The sequence below is a fragment of the Geotrypetes seraphini genome, chromosome 8, assembly GCF_902459505.1.
Source record: "Geotrypetes seraphini chromosome 8, aGeoSer1.1, whole genome shotgun sequence".
NCBI classification, from domain to species: Eukaryota; Metazoa; Chordata; class Amphibia; order Gymnophiona; family Dermophiidae; genus Geotrypetes; species Geotrypetes seraphini.
In genome coordinates, this window is record NC_047091.1 from 110,030,545 (window position 1) to 110,055,509 (window position 24,965).

General features: G+C 42.8%; 1 protein-coding gene across 1 annotated transcript in view; it reads right to left on the reverse strand.

Moving 5' to 3' along the window:
• Window positions 1-24,709, reverse strand: part of ATCAY (ATCAY kinesin light chain interacting caytaxin) — a 51,036-nt gene extending 26,327 nt beyond the window's left edge. The window contains exons 1-3 of the mRNA XM_033955917.1: window positions 24,452-24,709; window positions 21,447-21,627; window positions 6,898-6,959 (exon numbers count right to left, since the gene is read on the reverse strand). Of these exons, the coding sequence (XP_033811808.1) occupies window positions 6,898-6,959; window positions 21,447-21,535 (151 nt within the window). The 5' untranslated portion in view covers window positions 21,536-21,627; window positions 24,452-24,709. The remainder of the gene's footprint in view (window positions 1-6,897; window positions 6,960-21,446; window positions 21,628-24,451) is intronic.
• Window positions 24,710-24,965: the final 256 nt, after the last annotated feature.

The following is a 24,965-nucleotide window of genomic DNA, read 5'->3' on the forward strand; positions in this document are numbered from 1 at the left end:
CCCTTATCAATACAGGTGGTGGGATTCTTCATGATTCCAAGTACTATCTCCCAGCTATTTACTTATTTCAATTATTTTATATAAATATATAATAATAGACTTAGCTTATTCATAGTCCATTCCCCTAACCGATGCGTTTCGCCGAACTTTCTCAAGGTCGGGGGAACTGGACATTACCGCATAGCTTCTCCTAGTATAACCAGCCATTCAAAAAAATATTGAAAGATGGTTCCTAAGGACGTGGCACTCCTCCTCCTCTCTGCCCTGCCTGATCCTCTCCATGGCACGCGCATGTGCCCCTTGCCTTCCTCTGTACCTTTTTTTACTTCCCCGGCATGAGGTTGCTGCCTGCGTCGGCATTGGCATTCTCTCTGATGTCACTTCCAGGACCCGCACCTAGGAAGTGACATCAAAAGTTGAGCCGACACCGACGTGGGCATGTTGCTTAAACTGGAAAAATTTTAAAGGTATGAGGAAAGGGAAGGGCAACGTGCGCGTGGCAGGAGTGGGGCAGGGAAGGGGCACAACCGCCCTGGGCACCACTCACCCTTACTACACCACTGCCCTGGGCACTGCTGTTTTGTATCAATGGTCAGTCCAGCCCCTGACAGTCTGATATCCATAATCATGTATTGCCATGTAAAATCCAACATAGATGCAAATTTATCTGTCGTGCCCAGAACACCCCCCCTTAGAAAACATCTGGCCTTCCCAAAACATTATCAAGAAGATCAAGAAGTAGGACATGTAGAAGATCAGGATACAACAGAGTCAAATACACAATTTTTATTCACAATCATACACTGAAGCTAAATCCTGATCTTCTGTTTGTCCCATTTCTTGCTCTTTTCAATTGTGATATCCTTAGGACAAATATCTCCTTTATTTTCCCCTGCCCAAAACATATCTTCTAGAAAACATCTGGTCAGCTTTCACTACATTCTCCAGCAATGAATTCCAGAATTTAATTACCTATTGAGTGATGAAATATTATATCTGGTTTGTTTTAAATCTACTATTTAGTAGTTTCATCACACGCCCCCTAGTCCTAGTATTTTTGGAAAGAGTAAACAAGCGATTCACATCTACTTATTCCACTGCACTCAGTATTTTATAGTCCTCTATCATATCTCCCCGAGCTGCCTCTTCTCCAGGCTGAAGAGCCCTAACCATTTTAGCCTATTCTCATAGGGAAGTTGTCCCATCCCTTTTATCATATTCATTACTCTTCTCTGTACCTTTTCCAATTCTGCTATATCTTCCTTGAGATGTGATGGCCAAAACTGCACAAAATATTCAAGGTGCAGCTGCACCATAGAGTGATACAAAGACATGATAATATTTTCATGTTTCAAGTTTCAAGTTTATTTAAAATATTTCATTTGATCGCAAAATCCAAATCCAATGCGATTTACCGTATTTTCACTCATATACCGCGCCCCCGTGTAAAACGCGCACATGGGCATAGCGCGCGGGAAACTGTAATTTATGTAAAGAAATTTTTATATATCGCGCACACCCGTATACCGCGCATGCCGCCCCGACTCTCCTTTCGCCCGCCCCGACTCTCCTTTGGCCGCCCCGACTCTCCTTTCGCCCGCCCCGACTCTCCTCTGGCCGCCCCGACTCTCCTTTCGCCCGCCCCGACTCTCCTCTCCCCCTTGAAGTCCTGTCCCCACCCTGAAAGCCTGATGCCCCCCCCGACGTCCGATTCACCCCCGCAGGACCGCTCGCACCCCCACCCCGAAGGACCGCTTGCACTCGTACTTGCACCTGCATCCGCACCCCCACCCCGATGGACCGCTCGCATCCCCACAGCCCCCCCCCCCCCCCCCCCATCATGATGAAGCTGCCTACCGTTGTCCTGCTGCTTCCTCTGCCGGCGGTCCCGCCCCTTCTCTGAGCCCTGCATCTGCGCTGCTTCCTCTTCCGGCGGTCCCGCCCTTTCTCTGGCGGGACCGCCAAAAGAGGAAGCAGCGCAGACGCAGGGCTCAGAGAAGGGGCGGGACCGCCGGCAGAGGAAGCAGCAGAACAACGGTAGGCAGCTTCTTCATGATGGGGGGGGGGAGGCTGTGGGGGTGCAAGCGGTCCATCAGGGTGGGGGTGCGGGTGGTCCTTCGGGGTGGGGGTGCGGGTGCAAGTGCGAGTGCGAGCAGTCCTTCGGGGTGGGGGTGAGAGCGGTCCTGCGGGGGGGTGAATCGGACATCGGGGGGGGGAGAACTATGTAAAAAAAAATGTGTACAACGCGCTCACGAATATAACGCGCATGGTTATACTCAGTTTGTAAAATCGTGTATAACGCGCGCGTTATATGCGTGAAAATACGGTACATTTAGTTAAAAATTAGGTTAAAATAAAAAATAAAAAAACAAGACAATTAGTACTATTTTAATAAAATAATACGTTTGAAAAAGGGAGGAGAAAAAAAAAAGGATTAAATACAATTCATAAACAAATAAAAAGGAATAGGTAATGAAACAAGAGGTTGGGGAAGGTTACCCACTTAATTTTCACTTAGCAGTACTAGTCCACTGTAAAATAATAAAATTTAAATGAATCAGTTAAAAGCGTCCTTAAAAAGCCAACTTTTTAGGAGACTTTTAAACTTACGTACTCATCTTTGTTTTCCATTCCTTTCCTGATAATTCCTAACATTCTATTTACTATCTTCACCGCTGGCGCTCACTGAGCTGAGGACTTTAATGTAACCTCAATTATGATACCTAGATCCTTTTTCTGGGCAGCGACTCCTAATGTGGAACCCTGCATCACGTTGCTATAGTTGGGGTTCCTCTTTCCCACATGCATTACTTTACAATTGTTCACATTAAATGCCACTCTGCCATTTTGACGCCCAGTTTTACAAGGTCCTCTTGCAATTTTTCATAATTCTCATGCGATTAAACAACTTTGAACAACTTTGTCTCCTTGTAAACCGTTTTGGATAAAAACGGTATAGAAATGTAAAAAATAAATAAATAAGTCAACCAATCAGTAATTATCTCACTAGTTACTCCTATCTCTAGATCATTTATAAAAAGCAGCAGTCCCAGCAAAGACCCTTAGGGCAGTGTTTTTCAACCTTTTTATACCTGTGGACCAGCAGAAATAAAAAAAAATTATTCTGTGGACCGGCATCGGTCCATGGACCGGCGGTTGAAGAACACTGGACTAAGTCGTGGGCCAGACCCCGCCCATCTCTACCCAATCGCCACTCCAGCCCCAGCCCCATAATAGTACTAATTGCACCTTGCACGTCCCTTGCCTCATCTGGAAGCCTTCCCTCTGATGTTGCAACATCAGAGAGAAGGATTCCGGTTCAGGTGCAGGATGCCCATAGGAGCCACTGCCCAAGGCTTTGTGCACTGAATCAGTTAGGAAAATGGAGCTGGCTCAAAGATAATGCCGCATCGATCGCTCCGTGGACTGGCGGTTGAAGAACACTGTTTTGGGCCTGATGCATGTGCTGGCCCTGTGGACTGGCAGGAAATTTCTGTGGACCGGCACTGATCCATGGACCGGTGGTTGAAGAACACTGCCCTAGGGAACTTTGAGAATCTTTCAACTAGTTCTTAATCCATAATAGGACATTACCTCCTATCCCATGACTTTCCAATCCCTCAGAAGTCTTTCATGAGGTACTTTGTCAAATGCCTTTTGAAAATCAAGATACACAATATCGACCGGATCACCCTTATCCTCATGTTCATTCACCTCTTCAAAGGAATGTAGTAGATTGGTGAGGCAAGATTTCCCATGACTAAATCCATGTTGGTTCTGTCTCATTAATCCATGCTTATGTATATGCTCTGTCATTTTGTTCTTTATAATAATCTCTATCATTTTGCCCAGCACTGATGTCAATCTCACTGGTCTATAATTTCCCGTATCACCTCTGGAACCCATTTTAAAAATCAGCGTTATGTTGGCCACCCTCCACTCTTCCAATACCAATGCTGGATTTTAGAGATAAATTACAAACCACTAACAATAGCTCTGCAAGTTCATTTTTCAATTCTGTCAGTACTCTGGGATGTATACCTCTACTGTTCAATTTGTCAAATTGCCTCATTACATCTTCCAGTGTTACAGATTTATTTCAGTTTCTCTTGCTCATCAGTATTGAATACCATTTCTGTCATGGGTATCTCCCCCATATCTTCCTCGGTGAAGATTAAAGCAAATAATTCATTTAAACTTTCTGCTATGGCCTTGTCTTCCCTTTATAGTCCAATTGATTCTTTTCTTGGCTTCTTGCTTTTAATATACCTAAAAACATTTTTTTACTATGCGTTTTTGCTTCTAGCGCAATTTTCTTTTCAAGGCCTCTCTTTGCCTTCCTTATCAATGCCTTGCACTTGATTTGTCATTCTTTGTGCTGTTTCTTATGTTTAGTGAGATCCTTCTTCCACTTTCTGAAGGACACTCTTTTAGCTCTACTAGCTTCCTTTACCTCACTCGTCAACCATGCTGGCTGCTGTTTGGACTTACTTCCTCCTGTTTTAATACATGGCATCAGTAATATGAATGTGAATTTGATCTTATAAGCATTCTTTTGTTCCACTAATTATACCTAGTATTCATCGCAGTGTACAATAAAATAAATAGTCATTACAAAAATGAAATGAATTACAAGAGAACAAGAGGACATAATCATAAATAATGGACCAGAGAACATAATCATAAATAATATATTTCATAATCCTATCCAATATGAAATTAACAATCATAGTTCTGTTTAACTTGCACAACATATGGGAACATTAGTTTTCCCTAAAGCATATTAATCAGGCTTCAGATATTTAAAAAAACACCCCACATAAAAATACTACATGAAATAAGTGAGGCTGTACAATTCTGTGCATTGAACTGGAGATCCTATGACATGCACAGAACTGTGCAGGGAATTAGATTTTTCAGAGGCCTGGGAGATTCCCTGGGTATCCAAGGCCGTCATCCAATTTTACCTTTAGGGGTCTTTTTACAAAGGTGCGGTAGCGTTAAACCGCCTGCTGCGCTAGTACCTAACGCCTCCATTGACGAGGCATTAGGATTTTAGGCTGCCATGGGGGTTAGCGCGTGATGAAATGTCCGACGCACTAACCCCTATAGCGCGCCTTGATAAAAGGACTCCTTAGTCTCAAATCTGTTTTTCTCTTAAACAAAGCTATTCACGTGTCCATGCTTACACTGCCTGGATCCCTCTGCCATAGACTATTTGCCTTTTCCTGCTCCAAAGCCTTCTCTTCTGAGGCCTACTAATAGATATTGCTTTCTTTTCTTTATACTTGCATTAATGCTCTCTACTGTGGCAAAAGATAAAAATGAACTAGATAAGGGTGCTTTTGTTAGAGAAACATCTTCACACAAGATAGAGAGGGTTCCGCAACTCTTTAGTTATGTGTCTCTCCAGCTCCCATCTTGCCTCAAGTCTTGCTGCCCTAGCTCAGATTCAGCAAGAGTTCCTATGTAAGCTGTAACCTATCGTTGTACCACTACTGAGACCTGCTGAGTGCCTGCATCTGATGAATCCTGCACACCAGTAAAGGTATGTTGCCTCTAATTTGGGGTATTGTTCTGTGTATGTGTCTTGCATGGTTTAGCCAAAAACCAAAGAAAAACCTAACAGTTCCACAGTAAAATGATAAAACCAAGAACAAAGAAATACTGCGGGAGTAGATGTTCGTGATTCAGATGTTTATTCAGTCAACAAAATGATGCAGTCAACAGTTCCAAACAAAGGAATCCACATGTGCAATAGGTGTTGCAGACCCAACACGGTCTGTGTTTCGAGTTAACTGCCTTCTTCATGGGTCCAAAGGTATGCGGTTATACAATAAAGACAATCCAATGTGGATATTCTCTAAGTTGAAGAGATCAGCTTTTCTACTAAAAGTATGAGTAGGATACTTGGGCAGCCACTGTGTCATACTTTTAGCAGAGAACGCTGAACTCTTCAACTTAGAGAATATCCACATTGGATTGTCTTTATCCTATAACCGCAGACCTTTGGATTCTATGGATGTGCAAGGATTAGGTCTGTCCTATCTGAGAATTTTGATGTCTGTTTCTACTGTAAAGCACTTAAATCCACGTAGGAAGTTCTTCTTCACCCAGAGGGTGGTGGAGAACTGGAATGCACTTCCGGAGGCTGTTATAGGGGAAAACACCCTCCAGGGATTCAAGACAAAGTTAAACAAGTTCCTGCTGAACCGGAACATACGCAGGTAGGGCTCTGGTAGGGCACTGGTCTTTGACCTGGGGGCCGCCGTGGGAGTGGACTGCTAGGCATGATGGACCACTAGTCTGACCCAGCAGCGGCAATTCATATGTTCTTATCAAATTTTAATAAATTATAATTGTAAATTGTTTCAGCACACTTAAGCCTAGTGCCCAAAGCTAAGCACTGGAAATGATCAGTGCTAAGTGTGATTCTATAATGGGTATACACCCTCTATAGAATCACGCTTTGCGCCAATCTTTCTGGTGCCATTTTTACTACTTCTATTCATTTCTATAGCACTACTAGATATATGCAGCGCTGTACATCAAAACACAGAAGAGTCAGTCAGTGGCATAGTAAGGAGGGGGATGGTCCGCCCTGGGTGCTGTCTTGGTGGGGACACCGGCACCTGTCCTCCTCTCCACCCCCGATCCTTCCCTGCCCCCCCCCCCACACTACTGCGTGTGCCCCTTCCCTTTCCTTGTACTTCTTTAATGTTTGCGGCATGATCTGCAACCCCAACCTGCTGCTCGCACCAGCGTCGGCTCTTCATCTTATGTCACTTCCTGGACCCATGCACAACTGACAAAATCTGGCCCTGCATCTATAAACACCCACACCTGTGACCAGTTGCCACAGTGTGATTTGGGTCCACAGAGAGGGCTGATACTCACAAGATGCATGCTCATCCTCTGGACTGCAAAGTGAATCCACCCCCGTGTCTTCAGGAAGGGGTCTACACAACAGCACCATCAAGAAGCCAAAAGATGAAGTCCATACAGGAGAGCATATATAGAAAACAGAAAAGAGGAATGAGAATATACAGTATTTCTGCCGTGTTTCTGATACTGAGAATACTATATTGTAACCTATTACTGAGTATCACAAAAGCATCTGGCTATGTGCAGAATAACTAGGAGTCTTCGCTCAGTCATGTAAGAGCTCTCAGTGAGTCACAACCGACACTTAATTACCTACATATATATACTTAGCCCACTATCGTCATCAGTGTTGGGCAGTAATATATTATTTTTAAAAGTTATGAGTAACTGTGATGATTGCTTTTGTAAAAATGTAATGAAATAACTGTAATATCTATAATAAAACCCTAAGCGCATCCGCACTCTCACTTGCATGTTCCATGATCAGTAGGTCCCTGGCAGGTAGGAGTGCACCTGTGCACCTAGGGTTCTGTTTTCCAGTAAGCGCGCATCCGCACTCTCACTTGCGTGTTCCATGATCAGTAGGCCCCTGGCAGGTAGGAGTGCGCCTGGGCGCCTAGGGTTGTTTTCCAGTAAGCCAGTTCGTCGTCATCCCCCATCCCACTGCACCCGAACCCCCGTTGACCCTCCCACCAACCCTCCCACCGTGAGACGACCACAAACTTCCAGCTTCCAGCAGCGTCTGCAGCACTACAAACATGCTGCCTCACAGCCCTCCACGCCCCAATTTCCTCTGCTGCGTCCATGATGACATCATCAAAGATGCAGCAGAGGAAATCAGGGCAGCAGAAGGCTGCGAAGCAGCGCGCCCAGAGTGCTGCAGACGCTGCCGGAGCAGGGAGGCCCATTGGTCGACTCGCAATGGGAGGGTCAGTGGGGTCAGCTGCATGGCAGCAGTAGTGGCGGGGGGGGGGAGATGGAAACATGCTTCTCAAGGGTTATACTGCAAAGGGGGATGGGAGGGAGGCAGGCAGGCAGGCAGGCTTCAGAGGGTGGGGTGGTTCAAAGTCTGGAAGGCAGTGAGGGGGACATAGGAAGGAGGCACTGGGGAGCACTAAGGACAAAGGAAGGGGCACTGAGGGCACTAAGGACACAGGCACTGGAGGCACTAAGGACACGGGAAGGAGGCACTGGGAGCACTAAGGACATGGGAAGGAGGCACTGGGGGCACTATGGACACAGGACGGAGGCACTGGGGGCACTAAGGACATGGGAAGGGGGCCACGGAGAGACAGGCAAGCATGGTGCAACAAAGAAATGCAGGCAGGCAGGGGGGCCAGGAAGACACAGACAGAAAGAATGACAGACAGACAGTGTCCAAGAAGAGAGAGACAAAGAAAAAAACCCAGACAGACAGACATCTACTCTAGCACCCATTAATGTAACGGGCTTAAACACTAGTATATTATATTTTTTCAGTAATATGTAACATAGGCTCTCTTATACTAAACTGTGATAGAGGTTTTTACCATGTCTCAGGGCGCTAAATGCTCCTACGCTGCTCCGATGCTCATAGGAATTCCAAAAGCATCGGAGCATTTAGCACTCTGGGCTCTGGTAAAAACCTCTATTGCAGTTTAGTAAAATGGTGTGTGTGTGTGTGTGTGGAGAATAATGTTATAGTCACTTTTAATGATATCCAGTTTTCTTTGTGTCACTAGGTCCACCATTGGGCTGCTTCTGTTTCACATCCCCCCCCCCTTATTTGATTTAAATATATCTCTAATTGTATTGGAACCCTATATATGAGAATTGAGCATTGTGGCCTTGATTCTATATAATCCGCTTAAAGTTAGGCCTCCATTTTTGGTGCATGGGCTTGTCATGCCACTGGGTCTTGTGCACCTCTGAAAAGCTGAAAGCTATGCTGTCGGTAGTTTCACTACCAGGAGGGCTTCCCAAGGCAGACAGATTTCAGCAGATGTTAGACTAACGATGTACCACCCATCTGGGCAGCAGTAGATAGGAAATGTTGAAGGTGGAGGATTGTCTTTGATGTGACAACGTCGACAACTTCGAATTTATACTGCGCAGAAGAAAGGCCCGACAATCTGTATTCTGCCACAAAAACTTGATGATGATCATCAAGTCGCTAGGACTCGAACACAAGTTAGGCACCAATATCGGCGCCTAACTTAATTCAGCAATAGGCTTAATCATTGCCTATATTGGCACTCGACACCCTACAATCAGCTTTGAGGACTTAATTGAAAGTTAGGTGCCTAATTTAAAAAACTCAATTCTATAAAAAAGTAGGCGCCTAGCCCAAAGTGCCTACACTAAAGCGGGCATGATTAGGGAGCGGATCATGGGCGTGTTTTCGAGTTAGGAAACTCTTTGTTAATTAGGAGTCATTAGGATCTATATCAGCAGCTATATTGAGGCAAAGAAAACCCTGACATAAATTGGGGATGCCTAAATATTAGGATGTTGAGTGCTGCCTAAGCACACTTAGGCGACTCTAAGCATGATTCTATAATTGGCACCTAGGTTTTATAGAATCGATGCCAATATTGGCACCTAACTTTAGGTGGACTTTATAGAATCAGGGCCTTCCTGTTTAGACGTTTTCATAGATAATGGATGGATTTCTAGTTGCTAGAATTAATTTTATGTAATGTCAAAAACAACTGTTTCTATCTAAGAATTAACAACTAACTAAAAGTAACATATTACTTTCATTAAACAAGTAACTAGAAATTAAAACATGCTATTTTTTTTCCTTGGAGTAACTTGTAACTTTAATATATTATTTTCAGAAAGTAATTTGCCCAACATTGATCCTCGCACAATCCACCCATGGCACCCACAAAAGAAATAATGTCAGAAGCATCTTGAGATGCAAAGGGCAATTTAGAAAGATGCTCTTTATGGGGGAAATTCTATAAATGGTGTTCAAAATTCAGCGCCACAAAATATCAACACCGATCTGTATTCTATAATGAGCATTCCAGGATCAGTGCCCTTTATAGAATAGTATGTAGTGCCATAGAGAATTACAAGGGGACAAATTTGTCCCCGTCCCCATGGGATCTCATGAGTTCTGTCCCTGTCCCATTCTTGCAAGCTCTGCCTTAACTGCACAAGCCTTGAACACTTATGATTTTAAGGTTTTAAGGCTTGTGCGGATGAGAACAGAGCTTGCAGGAATGGGGACGGGATGTGGATAGAGAGATCCTGCTGGGATGGAGAAAATTTGTCCCTGTGTCATTCTCTATTCATGCTCATTCATGCTCATTCATGCTTTGGGTATGAGGAGTTACATCAGCTGAAACCAGGTGTAAAGCTCAGCATGCAAGTTAGACGTGGATCTCCAGAATTCTATAACACTGGACAATCAACATCTAAAAAGACAAACACCTTAAAATGTCAAAAGGCCTAAAAACCAGCCTCAATACAAGAGACCTAAAGATTGGCATCTATAGAATGACTCCCCCTCAATCAGCCTACTTACATGAGAAATATCTCTCGTACAACACTGTTTTAAAATTCAACAAGGACGAAGCACTCTTTACATCGAAAGGCAATGCGTTCCACTATAGAATGCCTTGTACTGCTATGATCAGTAATGGAAATGGAAAAAAATAAAATAAAAATTACCCCCCCCCCTTTTTTACAGAAGTGCGGAAAGGTTTTTAGAGCCGGCTGGTGCGCTGAATACTCTGCGCTGCTCCGACGGTCATAGAGTTCCTATAAGCATCGGAGCAGCGCAGAGAGCATTCAGCATGCTGGCCAGCACTAAATCCTTTTCCATGTTTTTGTAAAAAGGGAGGGGGGTGGTTACTTAGGAGACAGGCACCTATCTTCTTAGGCGTGATTCTACAAAAGATAGGCACCTATCGGCGCCTAACACCAAAGCAGCCATGTTTAAGTGTGGAGAAAGACTTAGGGCTCCTTTTATCAAGCCGCGCTAGCAGTTTAACGCGCGTAATACCGCGCGCTAAACCGCCGGCTGCGCTAGCCGCTAACGCCTCCCTTGAGCAGGCGGTAGTTTTCAGGCCAGCGCGGGGGTTAACGCGTGATGAAAACTCACGCGCGTTAACCCCGCTAGAGCGGCTTGATAAAAGGAGCCCTTAGGCGCTGCTAGGCCTGATTCTCTAAAAGACTTACTATAATGTAACATAAGAACATAAAAAGTGCCTATGCTGGGTCAGACTAGAGATCCATCGTGCTCAGCAGTCCACTCGTGCAGCAGCCCAACAGGTTCAGGACCTGTGTAGTAGTCCTCTATCTATACCCCTCTATCCCCTTTTCCTTCAGAAAATTGTCCAAGATCCCTTCTTGAACCCTATTACCGTACTCTGTCCTATCACGCCCTCTGGAAGCTCATTCCAGGTGTCCACCACCCGCTGGGTGAAGAAAAACTTCCTAGCATGGTTTTGAATCTGTACCCTTGCAGCTTTTCCGAATGCCCTCTCGTTCTTATAGTTTTCGAAAGTTTGAAGAATCTGTCCCTCTCCACTTTCTCTATGCTCTTCATGATCTTGTAAGTCTCTATCATATCCCCTCTAATCCTCCTCTTCTCCAGGGAAAAGAGTCCCAGTTTCTCCAGTCTCTCCGTGTATGAAAGGTTTTCCATATCTTTTATCAAACACGTCGCTCTCCTCTGAACCCTCTCGAGTATCTCCATATCCTTCTTAAGGTTCGGCGACCAATATTGAACGCAGTACTCCAGATGCGGGCGCACCATCACCCGATACAATGGCAGGATAACTTCTTTCGTTCTGGTTGTAATATCCTTCTTGATACCTAGCATTCTATTTGCTCTCTTAGCGGCCGCCGCGCACTGTGCCGACGGCTTCATTGTCTGTCCACTATTACCCCCAAGTCCCTTTCTTGGGTACTCTCAGTCAATAACATCCCTCCCATCGTATAGCTGTACCTCGGGTTTCTGCTTCCCACATGCAATACTTTACATTTCTCTACATTGAACTTCATCTGCCATCTCATTGCCCATTTCCCTTGCTTATTCAGGTCCCTTTGTAATTCCTCTTTAGTCCGAGCAGCACTAAATAGTTTGGTATCGTCTGCAAATTTTATTATTTTGCACTTTGTCCCTGTTTCTAGATCATTTATAAATATATTGAATAGCAGCGGTCCGAGCACCGACCCCTGCGGAACACCACTTGTGACCCTCCTCCAGTCCAAGTAGTGGCCTTTAAAACCCTGGCCTATATTACAGGTGCCTCAATTTTACATTAATAAGTACCCATTATAAGGGGAAAAAAAATTTTAAACTGATTCTTATAAGAAAAAAGGACTCAGAAACACCTCCTCCACCTATGATAATGAATTTATATCTGGCAGGAATTCCGGTGCATAGTTATCCTCATTGGCCTTAGTTCATACTAACTGATTATTTTTTTTTTTTTTCTTCCCATTATATTTTTATTTTCAAATTTTACAAAAAGTGTACATAATAATAAATACAGATGATAAATGCATGGTAACACTTTTATATCTAACACAATGTATGTCTAGATTTGATTTTCCCCTTCACCCTCCCCCCACCCATTTATTGCTTTAATATAATATTTTTAATTTTCAAATTTATATAAAGGTATACAACATAATTGAATATAATTGATAATTATTCAATAACATATTTATATCTAATACAATATATTCTGGATAAATTTTATTCATTTTCCCTCCCCCCTCCCTTCTATTATTTTTTAATCATTTATTACATTTTGTATCATATATTATAATATATTATATATAAATTGTTTTCCTTACCCTCCCTATATGTGTGTCAAAAAAAAAAAAAAAAAAATCTCTAAAAGAAGAAAAGAAGAAAAAGTATTCTATTATTTAATCGTTACAGTATTTTGTCAATGGCCCCCATATTTTTATAAATTTATTATATGTCCCCTTTTGTATTGCAATTGTTCTTTCCATTTTAAAAATATGGCATATTGTATTCCACCAAAATGTGTAGTTTAGGTTGTTGTAATTTTTCCAATTGTTAGTTATATGTTGAATGGCAACCCCTGTCATAATTAATAAAAGTTTATTATTTTCTGGTGAAATTTGACTCTTTTTTCTCATCATTGTTCCAAATAAAATTGTATCATATGATATTGCAATATGATTTTCCATTAAATTATTAATTTGTGGCCAAATTGAATTCCAAAATATTTTTATATAAGGACAATGATATAATAAATGATCTAATGTCCCTGGTTCTAAATTACAGTGCCAGCATCTATTAGACTTAGAACTGTCTAATTTTTGTAAACGAGTAGGGGTCCAAAAAGCTCTATGTAATAAAAAGAACCATGTTTGTCTCATAGACGCTGACACTGTACATCCCATTCTCCAAGACCAAATTAGTGGCCATTGAGATGCATTAATTTGATGTCCAATCTCAATGCTCCAAATGTCTCTTAGACCATTTTTTGGTTTTTTATTCAAATATCCAGATATTAATTTATACCACAATGCGGCTTGATGTCCTAGGAAGTCTGCTTTAAAGCATAAGAACTTTAAACTATATTGATTGTTTAATGATTTCCATTCAGGGAACCCAACCTGAATGGCCTGCTTCAATTGCAACCATTTAAAACTTTGTGTTTTATTAAGACCAAATCTATGTTGCAATTGTGAAAAATCCAGCAGTTTTCCTTCTGAAATAATATCATCTAGAGATCTAATTCCTGCAATAATCCAGTTCTTCCAAAGGATTTGAGCTCCGCCTACTTTGATCTTGGAGTTTATCCATATGGATTGATTAGTTGATTTATATATTGGGATGGGTGTTAATTTATCAATAAATCTCAATGTTTTCCAAGTATCCATTATTATTTTATTTTCTCTGTATCTTTTAGGTATATTAATACTTGGTAAATGAACTAAATTTAGGGGAAACATAAGGCGCCATTCCAAATATAACCAATCTGGTGCATTATCTATAAGTTCTGGGAGGATCCAATACATACCCTGACGTAGAATATAGGCTTGATGGTACCTATAGAAATTTGGAAAATTTACCCATACTAACTGATTAATAAATAATTTAATTTATTTTTTTGTTTTTTTATTTTCTATAGAAGTTTTTTCCATCTTCAGTGTATAAATATCTATTATATTATTGAACCGATGAATTTCATAGCCAAATTAAATTAATCTCGACTTTAGTGTGACTTGGGAGCTATTGATCCGACATGTTTCACAATAACCTTGCTTTATCAAGGATCTCCCCCCCCTCCCCCATGCCGCTACTGTCATCTGACTCACCCTAGTTCTTTATAATGGGTACTAGAGAATGGCATGGTGACAAAATTCATCACCGTTCTCATCCCCGCGGATAACCGTGGGAAATAATCCCATGTCATTTTTTAGTGTCTATTTCAGCCTCAGTCCTTCTACATCAGCATTCTTCAAAGCAAAGCTTGAGGGTCAGTGGTTGTGGCCATTCATACTCTGATTCTTATGTGAGCCAAGGATAATGAAGCCATTGTGACATCACTGCTGTGATTGGCTCTTAGGCACTGGTGGAATGAGGCATTATGACATCACAATATCTGCTCTGGATATCAGAGACTGTCATTCTGTAGTGTCTATCTCAACCTCAGTCCTTCTACACCAGCATTCTTCAAAGCAAAGCTTGCGGGTCAGTGGTTGTGGCCATTCATACTCTGATTCTTCCCTCTCTCCTTAAAGAATGAAATGAAGATGGTTTCCCGCAGTTATCCGCGGGGACGGGAACGGTGATGAATTTTGTCACCATGTCATTCTCTAATGGGTACTTATTAATGAACTTTGAGCTATATTAAGCATTTGTACACTCGGGTTTGATGTGTCAGTTTTACATTAGGCACAATTCTGTAATGGGCACCTAAGTGTGATTGACATGCAATAGGCGCCTAACATTAAGTGCCTTTTTTTTTTTTTAAACGCCCATTACAGAATCTGGCTCTTAGCACCATATATAGAATTTTTCCCCTATATGTATAGATGGCTGAGATGCAGAGATTTCAAGGGGCCATGGACTGAGAGGGCCATATGTGTGTATTTCTCATTCTACAGTTGGAATACACATACCTGCATTAAGAAAAATAAAATAAATCCCTGTCAGCTTTGGACAAGCTCTGAGATACTCATAGGTTTCATCAAAGTGTTCATTTAGGGCAGATATTGTGATAGAAAGGGTAATTGTACTTAATCTCTTGGGGAGTCTTTTTGAAGTCAGATTGCTAGATTTCACCTTCTGGGATTGTATTCATCAATTGTACCTATTTTTCTAAACTAAACTAAACTAAACTAAATCTTGGGTTTATATACCGCAACATCTCCACAGGTGGAGCTCGACACGGTTTACATGGTTAGTGAAGGAACGGAACTCCAGTAGATTTATAGAAGTAGGTAAGAAGAGAGGTTAGGTGTGATAATACTAGGGAGGGGATGAGGTTACGTTTTGGAGAAGAGCCAGGTCTTCAGAAGCTTACGGAATGGTAGAAGGGGGCTCAAGTTGCGGAGAGGGGAAGGGAAACTATTCCATAACTGAGCGATTCTGAAGTGGAGGGAGGAACCGAGTTTACCAACGAGGGAGATACCTTTTAAGGAGGGGAGGGATAATTTTAGTTTTTGCGTGGATCTAGTGAAGAATGGATTTGAGGAATTCCAGGATAGAGGAATAAGAGGTGGAAGGATGCCGTGGAGGATCTTGAAGGTTAAGCAGGCACATTTAAAGTGGACCCTGGAGATGACAGGAAGCCAGTGGAGCTTGGACAGGAGCGGAGAGACATGGTCAAATTTACTTTTTGAGAAGATAAGTTTGGCCGCTGTGTTCTGGATTAGTTGGAGTCTGTGGAGGCTTTTCTTTGTTAAGCTAAGGTAAATGGAATTGCAATAGTCCAATCTGGAGAGGATGATGGACTGTACGAGCACGGCAAAGTGTTTTTGGTGGAAGCAGGACCTCACTTTCCTCAGCATGTGAAGGCTGTAAAAGCATTTTTTTATCAGGGAATTGAGGTGGTCGTTGAAGGATAGCGAGGAATCTATGGTGATGCCCAGGACTTTGCTAGAGAACTCCAGTTGTAGAGAGGAGCCTGTGGGCAGTGGGATGGAAGTGGGTAGATGATCAAGTTTAGGGCCAAGCCACAAAGTAGTTTGGTTTTGGACTCGTTCAGTTTCATTTGTACAGCGAGGGCCCAGGATTGAAGGTTGGTTATGCATGAAGAGATGTTTGCTGCGAGATTGGTGAGGTTTGCGTCGGTCTCGAGGAGGACCAGGATATCGTCTGCGTAAGTGTAGAGTGTTTCTAGGGGGGAAAGGTGGAGGAGGTTCAGGGAGGACATATAAATGTTGAAGAGGATAGGAGATAGGGGGGAGCCTTGTGGGACTCCACATGTCGGTTTCCACGGGGAGGATGAGGTACCATTCTTGGTAACGTTGTAAGAGCGAGAGCGTAAGAAGTTTGAGAACCAGTCAAGGACTGTGGAGCTAATGCCTATCTCGGAGAGTAAGAAGATTAGAATGTCATGATGGACAACGTCGAAGGCTGCAGAGAGGTCGAATTGAAGGAGAACGGCAAATTTTTTGTGAGAATGAAGTTGTTGGATCTTCGAGATTAGGGAAATCAGGAGGGTTTCAGTACTGAAGTTGGGTCTGAAGCCGTATTGATAGGGTAGGAGGGTAGAGAATCTTTCCAGGTAGGCTGAGAGTTGGGAGGAGACAATGGACTCAAGCAGTTTGGTTAGGAGCGGAATGTTCGCTATAGGGCGGTAATTGGATGGGATGGAGGGATCTAGGTCAGCTTTCTTCAGTAGGGGGGTCAATGCAATGTGTCCCATTTCAGGTGAGAAGAGGCCCGATAATAGGGCAGAATTTATGAGTTTGGTGAGAGATGAGATGGCCTGTGCGGGTATTTTCTCAAATAGATAGGATGGAAATGGATCCAAGGTGCAGTTGCAGGATTTCAATTTCTGGCAGAGCTTGAGGACCTGCGATTCGGATACTTGCTCAAAGGCAGTCCAGGATCTATTGACTGGGACAGGGGTGGTGACATTTGGAGTAGGAATGGGGGTGGCGAACACTAGAGAATTGTAGGAGACTACGGGAGGGAAAGAGCTTCTTAAGGCGGTGACCTTTCCATTGAAAAAGTTTGCTAGTAGGTCGGCTAAAATGGGGACTCTATACTTATCTTTGTTGGCATTTATATCTGGAGGTGTTAAAATCAGCATTCCTGAACACGATCGCTGACATTTATAAGTGGAATATGCCAAACACTGCTGCTCTTTTTTGAGCTTGTGAAATGACAGCTCCCTCCGTCTATGCCAACAAATATATACATATATTTGTGGACTTACATATTTTACAAAAGGCTACATGTTTCAGCAGAACCTTTTATAAAATACTGGAAGAATTGTGAACATAAAGGCTTTAGGAGGGGCAGTATGTGCAAGGGGGAGTTGGGAGCTTTTATTTTCATTTGCCACCCCCTTTAAGAAGCAGCCCAGTGCTCCTGGCCTAATGCTGCTGGCTTTTAGTTAGCATTGTTTTCCCAAAAACAATGCTGCTTGTGGTATTCACCACAAGCTGCGTTATCAATTTACATAGTAATTAGACATTGTGAATGTATTTGTATGGTTTGCATCTCATTACTGTCTCCCATGGTAACTTAAATTGATGTGAATTACCCTAATATATGTTATTGCCCTTTAACACATGTAAAGAGGAAAATCACAAGTATTATGGCCATGATGCACCTTAATAATTAACCCCATCCAAAATTTTCATTTTTTAGAATCCTCTGTTGAAATCCAAGCAAGGATGATCTCAACTTAGTTATGGACCACATATGATATTTGTTTACCAAACCACACTACTCACATGTTGGAGTCTAAAATGATAAACATGTGAGTAGTGTGGTTTGGTAAACAAATATCATATGTGGTCCATAACTAAGTTGAGATCATCCTTGCTTGGATTTCAACAGAGGATTCTAAAAAATGAAAATTTGCAGAGAAAATTTGCAGGTGAAAATTTGCAGAGAAAAGGGAAGTGTCTGCTTATTTTTACTATTTTTTTCTAACTTTCATGTACCCCATCACAAAATTTAAAATCTATGTTTGCAATGTTATGTTTTGCTGAACTATAATTGCCGTGTTATATTTCACCATATCATGTTTTGTCATATTATGTTTTTACCATGCTTTGTTAACTATGTTATGCCATCTATGTCAATGTTTGCCATGCTATCTTTTAACATCCTATGAGAATGTAGTACAGCGGTTAGAGCTGCAGCCCAGTACCCTGAGATTGTGGATTCAAACCCATGCTGCTCCTTGTAACCCTGGGAAGGTCACCTAGTTCCCGCCCCCCACCACTGCCCCAGGTACATTAGACAGATTGTGAGCCCACCAGGACAAACAGGGAAAAATGCTTGAGTACCTGAATAAATTCATGTAAACTGTTCTGAGCTCCCCTGGGAGAACAGTATAGAAAATTAAATAAATAAAAATAGTTCCATGTAAGTTATTAATAAGATGTCTATGCCCCCCTTTTACAAAACTGTAGCACAGTTTTTAGCGCTGGCCGCAGTGGTAACAGCTCCGACGCTCATAGAATTCCTAGGAGCATCAGAGCTGTTACTGCCACGCCAGGCGCTAAAAAACGCGCTATGGTTTTGTAATTGGGGGGGGAGGGTATGTTTGTTGGTTCTCACTTTTAAAGAACACGAGACACTGGTTTTAATTTGCAAGACTATAAGAACAGAAGCCAACCATGCCCTTATCCGGGAAAAAATGAAAACTTTACTCTTTGACAACTAACTTTACAAAGGTTGCCTTACGCACCTGTCCTCTTACTTAATATGATTAGGATCTTCTTTTCCTTTCCCCCCCTCCTTCCTCCCTCTTCATCCTCGCTTCCCCTTCCTTCTTCAAGTCGCCTAGAGCCTGTTTAGGTGTGTGCGACACACAAATATTAGATTAGATTTTGTAATATTGTATTCCAAACACTCTGATAATAAGCATAGTTTTTTTCCCCATAATACAGAGGTGCAGATATTCAGGTAATGGACTCCTAAGTTAATGAAAGATGGGATAACAAGCAAAGGAAAAAAAATACCAGGGATACAAGGTGGGGGGTGCTTAGACTTGTCCTACTTCTGGGTCCTTTCTAAATGGAGCTCATCAATGAACAGAGGGACAGCATGCTATCTCAAAGACAGCAAAACAGGATTTCCTCTCATATGATTCAGTTGGCAAGATCAGTGCCATTAACCTGACTCGCACAGTAAGCCCACTGTACTGCAGACACAGGGTGTCTGTGACACTTCAATAAGCGGGGGAAAAGGGATACTAAAGCTGTAAGGATTGAATATTCAAAGATGTCTGCCAATGCAACTGCACCTGCCTCCTCCTTCCTCCACCGTCTCCTCAGATTTTGATTTTGGTTCTCCAAATTGTAGCTATATATCTTCTACACATTCCCAAAGTTAGATCTGAGGGACAAAAGTTTATGTGAACCTTAAATGGACGAACAAATGGTGCTCTGTATATAATATGAACAGCACTTTGGTCGTACCCAGTGGCATAGCCACGGGGGAGCTTGGGCCTCCCACTTTGGGCTCAAGTCCTCTCCAGAACTGTAGCACCCCCGTTAAATGGCTGGCAGGGATGCTGAAGCCCTGCCAATCAGCTCCCAAACCATTACCCTCCTCCTGGTGCTACTTCGCTAATGCACATCGCCGACTTTTGCACTATAGAAGCAGCGTCAGGAAGACGGGAGTGGCTCAGGAACTGCCAGCATATGTAAAAGCTTTCAATCCTTAACCCTACTCCTCTGCCCTCCAGCCCAGCCTGCTGATTAACCGTTCCCCTTAACTGTATCCATGACATCCTGTTTGTCTTGCCTGTTTAGATTGTAAGCTCTTTCGAGCAGGGACTGTTATCTTATTCTTTGTGACTCTGTGCAGCGCTGTGTGTGTCTGGTAGCACTATAGAAATAACTAATAGTAGTAGTAGTAATTTAGCATGCATGCATGCAGAAGGGAGGGGGGATATGTTGACACCCCCTCAGTCTACCCTAAATTGGAGGGCTTTACCATAGAAAGGCAGTATATTAAGTGCACTAGAGAAAGGGAATGAGAACTGCCTTTTAGTGGCTGTGACATTCAAAGCAGTGGGCACTGGAGGATTAAGTGACTTGCCAAGGGTCACAAGGAGCAGCACTGGGATTTGACCTCACAACCTCAGGGTGCAGAAGCAGCAGCTCTAACTGGAGTATATAAGGACCCAGTCCTCAGGACACACCAAGCCAGGACTGCCCCTAAGTAGAGAGGACGCTGAGAAAAGAGCTCCTCTATGAACCCTTGAAGAAGCCCTTTTGGGCGAAACGGGTCCCGTCGAGGCATGTTAGAGACACTGCATTACAAGGATAAGTAATAAAATGAAACTTTTGCTGTTTTCTATCTTTATTTGGTGTCAGGTCAAAAGTGCGCTGGGACAAAGGCGCGTCCAGACAATTGAGCGCAGCGTGGAGGCGCACACCGCTCAAAATTACTGTTTTTAGGGCTCCGACGGGGGGGGCGCGGGGGGGGGGAACCCCCCCACTTTACTTAATATACATCGCACCGCGTTGTGGGGGCTTTGTGGGGGGTTTGGGGGGTTGTAACCTCCCACATTTTACTGAAAACTTTACTTTTTCCCTGTTTTTAGGGAAAAAGTTAAGTTTACAGTAAAGTGGGGGGGTTCCCCAACAAAACCCCCCGTCGGAGCCCCTAAAAACAGTAATTTTGAGCGGCGCGCACCTCCGCGCTGCGCTCAATTGTCCGGGCGCGCCTTTGTCTTTCGTGCCGTTGTCTATGAACCCTTTATTTATATTTTTTGAAAAAATGATTAAAGTTTTACAGCAGTAAGCAAATTAGCTACACTCAATCGGAAGGCGATATGAGCCCAAGCAGAGCAGCTACATGGGCTCGGGTGCCATTCTGTATTTGAACCCAAATCAGTGAGGTTTATATTCATTGTGGTGTTCTGAGCAATGGCCCCTCCATGGTGCTAGCTGCCTTCTCTGTCTTATGTGGGCAAAGCAGTGTCGTGTGGGAAGACTAAGTACTGCAACCAAGGAAGTCACAGATGAACATGACAGAAGCATAAGGCATTTCCTTGAAGGAAGAAACCTACAATGATGAGACATGAAAACCAGAGGGGACAAAAAATTCTACAGGATGTACTAGAAAGAACATCTAAAAACTACAACTCTCTTAACTGTCTGCTTTCCTCTCTGACTCAGGGTATGATCCACATTTTTCTGATACATTTTACCAAAGAGGTCACCAGCTGATCAGCATTTCTGACTCCGCTTCCTAACTTTCACTGCAAAGAAATGGATCCCATCAGACTCACTCCATGCTTGAAATTCCTGCTGGATATGAAATTCAAATGGGGAGGAATAAAGAGGGAGCTGGGATCCTGTCTCTACTCCTTCAGATTTGGATTCTAGAAAAGCAACATTTCTTTAGAGATTATTATCTAGAAGAAATAGCCCACCTGGGAAAGTCATCATCTTGCCATTCCTCTTTCACTTCCACATCCATGTCCACATTTTCCATTCTTAATGTAGCTTCCGTGGTCCCCATGGCCCTCAGCTCAGTTGGGAGACAAGGAGGAAGGGGCTTAACTTTCCAAGAAAAGATGGGATGAATCCAATAAGAGCACAACAGGAATTCAGCTGTGAAGAAAAATAAAAATCAAGTGTAGAGCCTCAGGGCGATGCTAGGAACTCCAGTGAATGAGGTCAGGTTATTAGGGCAACCACAGCTTCAGCACCACAGAGAGCGGCATTCACTATTCCCCTCATTTTAAAGTACAACCTACTTACAAGGATTAGTGTATACATGTTCATAAAATATAAGGTCCATATTCTATTAATGATACCTTAAGTTAGGCACCCTACTGGTTAAGTTGAAAATACTGTTTAAAAACCAAAAATGTAGGCACCTTCAGAGGCACATTAGGATGCCTAATGCCACTGTAGGCGTGGCTAATGCCAGAAGTAGCATCAGGTATTGTAAATCACCTCTGTAGGTGTGATTTGCATGAAAAGTAGGAACTGGAAATGTAGGACTTGAAAACCCCGGCCTACATTTCTGGTGCCTACCTTTTCCCGAAACTGTGATTCTGTAAATGGTGCCATTGCATGACTGATTGCATTGTTTCTTTCTTTGTAATTATTTTCTTTTGTTAACCACTGTGAACTTCTGTGAGGTATTGTAGGTATACAAATAAAGATAAAGATTGTATGAGCAGCCATCTTTAAGATGGCCGCCACTGACAGTGCTGTTTATAGAATCCGGGCCTAAGTGCTTGGTGAGTGCTCATTGGTATACTATTAATGACACATGCAACTTGCTTATCATGTAAATGACAAAGGGGGTATTCACAGGGGATGATCATGGGCAGGACCAATGTTTATGTTTCAAGTTTCCAAGTTTATTTAAAATTTGATATATCACCCATTTAGGAGACCCTATAAACAGTTTACAAAGCCAAAATTAAAGAAAAAATTAAAGGAATGCCAATACATTAGATCAAAAATAGAGAAAGGACAAACATTCAAAAATTCAAATTCAGTGTACATAATCAAATATATAAACGGTTAAATACATCTCTACAAATAGTTATCATTACAAATCCAGTGGTGTCTATCCCATCCCCTAGTTGAGGTTGATGGACAATTGGGATTTGAGTGAGAGAAAAGAGCTAAATTCCCAAAGCATCTTACAGAGAAACATAGAAACACAATGGCAGATAAAGGCCAAATGACCCATCCAGTTTGTCCATCCACAGTAACCATTATCTCTTCCTCTCTCTAACAGATCCCATGTGTCTAACCCAGGCTTTCTTGAATTCAGACATGGTCTCTGTCTCCACCACCTCTTCTGGGAGACTGTTCCACATATCTATCACCCTTTCTGAAAAAAGTATATTTTTTAAGATTACTCTTGAGCCTATCACCTCTTAACTTCATCCTATGTCCTCTCATTCCAGAGTTTCCTTTCAAATGAAAGAGACTCGACTCATGTGCATTTACGCCACATAGGTATTTTTAAACGTCTCTATCATATCTCTCCTCTCTCGTCTTTCCTTCAATGTATACATATTGATATCTTTAAGTCTGTCCCCATACGCCTTATGACGAAGACCACACACCATTTTAGTAACATTCCTCTGGACTGACTCCATCTTTTTTATACCTTTTTTAAGGTGCAGTCTCCAGAATTGTACACAATATTCTAAATGAGGTCTCACCCAAGTCTTATACAGAAGCATCAGTACCTCCTTTTTCCTACTGGACATATCTCTCTCTATGCACCCTAGCATCCTTCTAGCTTTTGCCGTCACCTTTTCAACCTGTTTGGCCACCTTAAGATCATCACATACAATCACACCCAGAATACTGGAAGTTACATGCTAATGTGCTGCATTTAGCACATGCATTTATGCCGCTATTGACATATTATACCTACACATATGTGCATTTCTGTCAATTTATGCTTGTATTCTAGAATGGAATCTGTGCATACAGATTTGTCATAAAATACGTGCTCCCTGCTCTGCATCCAGGCACCCAAAAGGAGGAATCCAATGATAGAACTGTCCTGGAGGCCAATGTTGTAGAGAAAGCAAGCACCCCTTTTCCCAAGGTGGTTTTTATAAATCCATAGGAAAATAAATTGGAGATACCTAGATTAACACACCCTAGTAAATCCGAAGGATTGAGATCATACTCCACATAACCTGGTTTAGGAGTGAGGTTCCTTCCAGTCATGGTATGGGCAAAATTAACCCTTTTGGAGAAACTGCCCCTATAGAAAATAACACCCCCTATATGTTCCCTACAATTTATATAAGGCAGTACATATATAATTGCTCACATACTTACACATATTCAGATACCACAGAGATTAGATAGGTACCACAAACTAACCCATGAAACCAAGCCTACACAGCAAAAACCTTCTCATCAAATATTGTTTAAACAAAACCAAACCTTTTGGTATGGGATGTCTGCCAGGGTTTACTTCAACAGTTCGTCTGCTTCCTCCATCTTTCCTGCTCTCACCTCCCTCCTCCCTTCCTCTTTCTGATCTCGGGAGGCAAGGCGTTTATTTATTCTAGGCAGATGCGTCTTACAAAAGCTAAATTCATGACGCCTTTTTTATTTCAGGTTTCCACGGAAGGAAAGAGCTGAGCTGAACAGGAAAGAGAAAGACTGGCCATCCGGTACCTTCCTTCGCTAAAAATGCTCTATCGGCTATAACCTGCTTCCATCGCACTAGTAAACAGTGGTTCTATTTATGTAAACGTTATGCACGTTTTCATGCAGAATATGGGTCATGAAATCATTCATTTATGCTCATTGATCTCGGTATGACTTCATGGGGGGGGGGGGTGTCCAGTGGCTTCACGCCTATCCGAGAAGCCCGTTTATAAAACAGAACTGGCTCTTAATCCCCCATTTTCTCTCCGCTGTCATGGAAGGTCGTACTTACAGTACAATGCGCTTGACCTGCCGTCTATTGTTCCTGCCAGACCGTGTTGATCCCGCGTGCGTTCCAGCTGTGCATCCCTGGCTCTCGTGACAACGGCACCGGTCGCGCGGAGAGCAGGTTCCAGCTGCGCTTTACAGGCGCGAGCAGGACATACTGTAAGACCAGGCTGCAGAGCTGCTGCTCATCTCTCGCATCTTTCTCTTCCTGGGGAAATGGACGGTGAGATTTACCTAGTCTCATGCTGTTCCTGCTGCCTCTGCCATCTCTGTTCTAGCTTTTTTTTTTTTTTTCCCCCCTTCTAGAGGTTCTGTAATTGCATACAGTTCGCAGCTGGTAGACGATTATGGCTTTTCAAGGCAGCTAATAATTGCAGGGCTTTTGACGGGCGAGGGTAAAGAGAGAGGGAAGGGGTTTGAACCTCAAAGCACTCCTCCCTTTTCAGTGTCATGTCTTCTCTGATTGGTCAGAGGCAAGGGGGTGGGGCACATACTGCTGTTAGGAGTAGAATACAGTA